General features: G+C 42.9%; 1 protein-coding gene across 2 annotated transcripts in view; it reads left to right on the top strand.

The window, feature by feature from the left end:
• Window positions 1–3,217, top strand: part of NPHS2 (NPHS2 stomatin family member, podocin) — an 18,546-nt gene extending 15,329 nt beyond the window's left edge. The window contains exons 7-8 of one of the 2 annotated variants that reach the window (XM_017524429.1): window positions 1,088–1,166; window positions 2,303–3,217. In XM_017524429.1, coding sequence (XP_017379918.1) covers window positions 1,088–1,166; window positions 2,303–2,581 — 358 coding nt within the window. In that variant the 3' untranslated portion in view covers window positions 2,582–3,217. The remainder of the gene's footprint in view (window positions 1–1,087; window positions 1,167–2,302) is intronic. The other variant, XM_017524430.1, reaches the window with a different exon arrangement.
• Window positions 3,218–6,626: the final 3,409 nt, after the last annotated feature.

The raw sequence follows: 6,626 nt of genomic DNA, 5'->3' as shown, positions 1-6,626 counted from the left end.
AAAAAAAAAAAGAAAGTTCACATTTTAGCCATTTGAAACTGTGGTTTTAGTATAATATATTTACAAAGGGGTACAACCATATCACTACTATCTAATTTCAGAACATTTTTGTCATCCCCAAAAGGAAGCCTATACTCACTAAGTGGGAACCCCCCATGTACTCCTTAGCCCCTGGCAAACACTAATTTAGTTTCTGTCTCAAGGGATTTGCCTCTTCTGGACAATTTACACAAACGGAATCATACAATATACGGCTTTTTGTGTCTGGCTTCTTTTCGGTTGGCATAATGTTTTCAAGGTTCAACCATGCTCAAGGCATTAGTCAGTACTTCATTGCTTTTTGTGATCAAATAATATTTCATTGTGAGGCCAACCCACATTTTCTCTTTTCATCAGTTGATGGACATTTGGGTTGTTTCACTCTTTGCTATTATGAATAATGCTACAGCAAGCATTAATTTGCAAGTTTTTGAGTGAACATGTTTTCAATTCTCTTGGGTCTATATCTAGAAGTAGAATTACTGGGTCATATGGTAACTCCGTATTTAACTTTTTGAAGAATGGCCAAACTGTTTTCCACAGATGCATTTTGATAGTTATAATCAGGGTCAAAAGACAATTTTGTATCTTTCATGCAATACATTAAGCATTGTTCTTATTTGGTCAGTTGTACCCTTTTCAAAATCAATTCTTCTCCTTTATGAACTTGGATAAATAACCCTTATCTTTATTATCAGTGGTGTGGCTCTTCAAGCCATTGTTCAGATTTATTAGTTGGGGTTTAGGTTACATCCTAAGTGGAAAAACTGAGCACAGCTCATCAATTCAAAACCTGCCGTGCTGATGATGAGAAACCACAGCTCTACTGTAGCATCAGCAATAATACAAACCTGCATTTGAGGCATTGACCTTGGAGATGCCCTTCTCTGCCTACCTTTAACCTCAGAAGTCTAGAAGTGGCACACTCTGGTAACTCAGAATTTGCTACTCATCATGAGACAGCAGTAGAGAGGCTTGCAAGTCTGTGTGAAAGCTTTGGCCCCTAAATCATGGCTGCACACCTACATGTCTGCATTCTCTTTTTCAGTAAAGATGTGAGGTTGCCAGCTGGGCTTCAGCACTCACTGGCTGTGGAGGCCGAAGCGCAAAGGCAGGCCAAAGTGCGGGTGAGCACTCCACCCTCCCACCTAGACTGCTCTTTGAGGAAGGCCTGCTCATGGAAAACATTTCCCCTTTGCTTCCTTACTGTCCATTCATTAGGACAGAAGCTGGCTTGGGCTCTTCCAACTCTATTAAAATTGCTCTCTTAAAGTGTGTTAATAGCCCCCTGGCTGACTAATGCAACTCCTCTCCTTCTCTGAGGCTGCTGATAATAGCGACCACCTCCTGCTTGAATCTCACCTTCCCTCTCTCTCCTTAAAGGATCTTCTCCGCACACATCATCCCTCTTCTCTAGTGCTGGCATCTTTTCCTGGGTAATCGTAGTCACCCTAACCTCTAGGTATCCCCAGGAACTGTATCCCAAGCTTGGCGTAAGTTTTGGAGGGACAACCATGATCGGGGCCCAGTTCCCTCAATGCCAGAGCCAAGAGAAGCCTATGCCACTCAGCTCCACTGTGCCAGCAAGAAGCACAGATGTGGCAGCTAGCGGCTTCTGGTGACTGACGTGTGGCTGAGGGGGCCTTGGGAAGAGGAAAATGAATAATGAAAGGAGGCAGATTTCTTTCAAGGAACAGAGAGCAGGTGAAGATAAAAACCAGCACCAGTAAGAGGAGCATTACCTGTGGACCACTGAGGGAGGCAGGGGTAAGGGAGGTGGGAAGGATAGTCCCCAGGGCAGTTGCTTCTAGATCTCTTGAGTGAAGTCCTCTTCACCCACTTCCAGGTGGCATTTGGGTAGTGAGCTCAGCACTTTCTCTTCAGAAATGCTTGCCCATTCACTTCGCCTGAGCTGGGGTCACCCTTTCATAATGTCATGCCTTTGCATGGAATGCAGGCTAATCTTTTCTCTATGCTGGCAGAATCCTAATCTTTGTAGGCCCACCAGATGCTAATAATTCCCCTAACACTTCACTCATACTTGTCATGGCTCCTAACAAATTCCATCTTAAATTGTGATTAATAGTTTAATCTGTCTCCCCAGCTCAAGACCCTTCAGAAAGAAGACTAAACCTGTTCTTGCTTAACAGTGCTTGCCACATAATAGACGCTCAGTGCTTGTCTGCTGAGGCACATGCATAGTGATGGAACCTTCAGGGAATTAAGGACAAACACTTTGCTTTTTGTCACATCTGTTTTCTAGATGATCGCTGCTGAAGGGGAAAAGGCTGCCTCCGAGTCCCTGAGGATGGCAGCTGAGATTCTGTCAGGCACGCCTGCTGCTGTTCAGCTTCGATACCTCCACACCCTTCAGTCTTTGTCCACAGAGAAGCCTTCCACTGTGGTTTTGCCTTTGCCATTTGACCTACTGAATTGCCTGTCTTCTCCCAGCAGCAGGACTCAGGGAAGCCTCCCCTTCCCAAGTCCTTCCAAACCTGTTGAACCACTAAATCCTAAAAAGAAAGACTCTCCCATGTTATAGGAAGGATGAGGCATTATGTGGCCTGCCATGGAAAAGCCACTTTCCTGAAGGAGGCCCTCTGTCCTCATTCCCTGCCCTTCCTTTGGTTGCCATATGGAATGGCCACGGAATGCACAAAGTCACAATGCAGCACCATCCATGAGAAGACAGTGAAATGATGTCATGACAGAGAAGGCAAACAAGTTTCAGCGACTCATCTAACCAGAGCAATTATGGGAAACAGCTTTGGTCAACATTTGACTGTGGAAAGAATTTTGAGTCTAGATGTGGTTACATTTTGACTTCTGGGGAACTTAGTTCAGATGTCCTTTTCACTGTATGTCCTCTGGCCCCTTTGGCAAGGTTGCTGCAGCGCCCACAGCCCTTCCTACAAGTGCCTATCATTGTGCTTGTCACACTATTGCTCTTCTGACCTGAAGATGGGGTCTCCTCTCCAGTGATACTACCAGTTCTTCAAAGGCACGTCTTAGTTATCCTCAACCACACTCCATCTTTTTGCTCTACCCTGAATTACTCACACTTAACCCTGATAGTTACCTAAAGTGAATGCTTAAATATTTCAGAGTGAATGAAAAAAGAGAGATGTACTTGGAGCCAGATATAGAATGTATCCCTAATTAAAGCATTTAAAAGGAATTCTTTTTGTGGAGACTCCTTTTTTAAATAAATAAATAAAAGGACAAAAAAACATCTGACACATGTTGCTTAAAATCTGAAGGAGAATCACTCCAAATAGTGGGCCCGAGAGTAACTGTTTTCATATAGAATTTACCAGCTTGTTTATTCTTCAAACGGTAATAATATTAGGTAACCTATACATGCCCTGACATACTGTTCTCTTATACAGATATTTCTTAATATAGATACATTTCTCTAAGTCTTATTTTCCACTGATTTGCCTTATGCAATTAGAAATGCATATCTGCAGAAAAAAATAAGCCAAGTAAATAAGAAAGCCAAGAAATGTATACTTAAGCAAATTCTCTATAAACTTAAAAAAGGCACTAACATTATAAAACATTCTAACATTACTAAAATAATATTAGTAAAATGCTACTTATAATGGGCTTTTCATGTTACTGGCACAGAGAGACAGGGTAACTCTCTCAAGTGCCACAATATTTGGTTCTCTCCTCATCAAACTGCCTCTTTATTCTTCATGTTATCTGATGTTGAGTTTTTATGAATGTTAGCCCATAAAACCCTGCTGAACACTATTTCGGTGATAAAATGCATCTAAGCTCCTAACAGCGGGTCTAGAAACTTTTGCAGCATTTTGTCTGTTGAAGACTGCTTTCTACTATGCTTAAGTGATGGAAACAAAGCCCAAGTTAAGGACGCGTTGCCTATCCTAATATCTCCCAGTCACCTCAACATTCCTTCTTTCTCTGCCGTCTCTCTCTCTCCCTCCGCACCCCTCAAAAATAAAATAAACAAAAATAAACAAAATCCCTAGCGCTATCTTGTGAAATGTTGCCAAACTCGGAGGCATCCCTGTCTACGTCTCTAAGCCAACTCCTTACTTCCACCCACAGCTGGGAAAACCCACACATTCCAAGCTGGTTCTGAGATATTCTTATAGCCCAAACTTGTTATGTTCTGGGGCTTCAGCCAAGCAATGCATCTTCCTAAGTTTACACAGGACTCTTAGTTAATTCCCAAACCTACATTTTTACATAACCATGCCAAACTCACTCACTGATATAACAATCAGCTTGTAAGGTGACTATGTATTAAGAAGTAACTTCCAAATTTTGTTTTGCTTCAAAAGTCTATTTAATCCAATTCTAAAAATATTTCCATATCTTATTTAAAAATGTCTCCCCAATCTCTGTTCCTAAGGACCATACTTGGTTGTGGGGGTGTGAGAGTGCTCACAGCCATAGATTGAGTAGTCTTGTAGTCTTTCATTGGGAGATTCTGGAGCCAAAGGAACAGGCAAAGCTCTAAACTATGAAGGGGTGCCAAAATACAAGTGTAGAATACAAAAGGCTGTCATATCCAAGTAAGTCAAAGGCAGCTAACAAAATCTACCAGGCCCAGGAGTATGGTGTCAGAAAGAAAAAAGCAAACACTGATGAAGCAACAATAGGCCGTGGGCTGGGGAACTCCTAGGTGATTTCCTAGAATGTCCCATCTATTAGGATGTGCAGCTTGTTTTCATGGACCAGCCCGGGCATGGTCATAGATGGTTTAGCCCATTTAAAGGGTCAATGGCAATCAGAGCATTCCTGAAGCGGGAAATGTTTCTTGTTGCCACTGTGTTGGCCCATACCCATTCCAGTGTATTGGTTATTGGAATTAAGATGGCACCAAGGTTTGCTGGTCACTTTTCACACCATATATGGATGGTTCCTGATTTCAGATTAGCACATTTTGGCATGGGTAATGAAGAAGGAGGTAGAGTCATGCTGGGTCAGGCATAACAGAAGCCAAAAGCAGAACAATCAGAAGTGAACACCAAGGTAAAAATGGCTTTTATGACTCTTCATAGTTCCTTACAACACTTTTTTTTTTTTTTTTTTGTCAAAGGCAGATTTTGTTTACATATCTAGAGCGTGCCTATGGTATCTTCCACTGTTTGGTGGGCTTGATGGGAAGGAAATAGTGGGGATATGTTGTTATAAAACTTTGTTTGGGTGAAAGAGTATAGTGGATAGTCAAACGCAAAATTCTTCAGGAACTTGCTAGGTGAGGTGACCCAGGTGCTACATAGCAAGTGTTTACTAATTGTGAAATGATGGCTGGAGGAGAAGCTGGCGAGTGCAATCTAAAACCAGGATATGTTCTGGGAATAGTTTTTTTTCCTGATAATTTACTTTAATCTTAAGAGAGTGGAAATAAGCTGACAAATGGGGATAAGATGTTCCAGTTTGTCATTGGAGTCTACGATGACCAAAGTGACATGCCCTTGAGAGTGGGATAAGTCTATGGCACACCCTATGACAGTGGTGCATTTGGAGTTGATAGTGATGTGGCATTGGTATATTCAGACCAGAATTTATTATGGCAAGCAGCTAGCTTAAGGGCTGCGACACTGCAGATTGTTGGGCTCAAAATCATCAGAAATGTGCCCCATGGAGGCTCTGGATACCCTCCTTAGAATTTCAAGGGCCACCATGGCTCACCAATAGTATTAGGGTGCAGCCGGGGCTCTGCAGTTTGGACTAGTAGAGCAAAAATGGGACGGAAGAGTTTTTCCTCTTGGTGGGCAATAGTTACAGCCAAAAATCGGACAATCCCTCTTCCTCCTTCTACTTCTCCTTCTCCTTCTCTTCTCTTTCCTTCTTTCCTGGGTTTGACTGTTTGGATGGCCAGAGCGGAACATGAGAGATGAATTACTAGTAGTATCTTGTGAACTCCAGGATCTGTCAGATATCTGGGGCGGGGGCAGGGGTGGGGTCATTTTGCCTTCCAAAAATCAGTTTGCCTTGGCAAGACAGATCATGGAAACTCTTAATCTTCAGACGTTCAAATGTGTTTCTCAAGCTGGCCTAGAGGCAGCCTAAAGTATGGCTCTGCCAGGTCAGGTGCTCGTGGGACCCAAACCTTGCAAATACAAGAGGATGCCCTCCAAAGAGACAGAAGCCACTGCAGTCTTGCAAGTGTCCTTTCATTGGACACTCAAGAATAGAAGCACTGTCCAGGCAGAATGGCACACTGCTGTATAATGGGACTGCTTAGGGAACTTCTGGAAGACTGCCTTACACTGGTCATGTTCTTTGATGCACCATTTTAGACAAGTTGTACTTCTCAAAAATCTGCACTCTGCAGCGTTAATCTTTGAGATCAGAGGGACTAGTGGAGTTCTTAGCAATCCTGAATGGGAGATTGCCTTGAGGCTGTGGCAGGCCTGGCTAGAATGAGCTCTCCATTTTTCTGAGGCAGTGATGGAAGTATTGATGAACCCTAGACACAACTTCGTATCAATATAGCTACAGACTGCCTCAGCCTCGGGCTCAGATAGCAAGCACTGCAGTTTTGCAAGTATGCAGGGCCTACGCAGCAGGGCTACAGAAGTTTTATTCCTAACTTTAGAGAAACT

Source organism: Cebus imitator, unplaced genomic scaffold, assembly GCF_001604975.1.
Source record: "Cebus imitator isolate Cc_AM_T3 unplaced genomic scaffold, Cebus_imitator-1.0 Scaffold33, whole genome shotgun sequence".
NCBI lineage: Eukaryota > Metazoa > Chordata > Mammalia > Primates > Cebidae > Cebus > Cebus imitator.
Note: the sequence above shows the minus strand (reverse complement) of the source record. Positions and strands in the feature narration are given on the sequence as shown.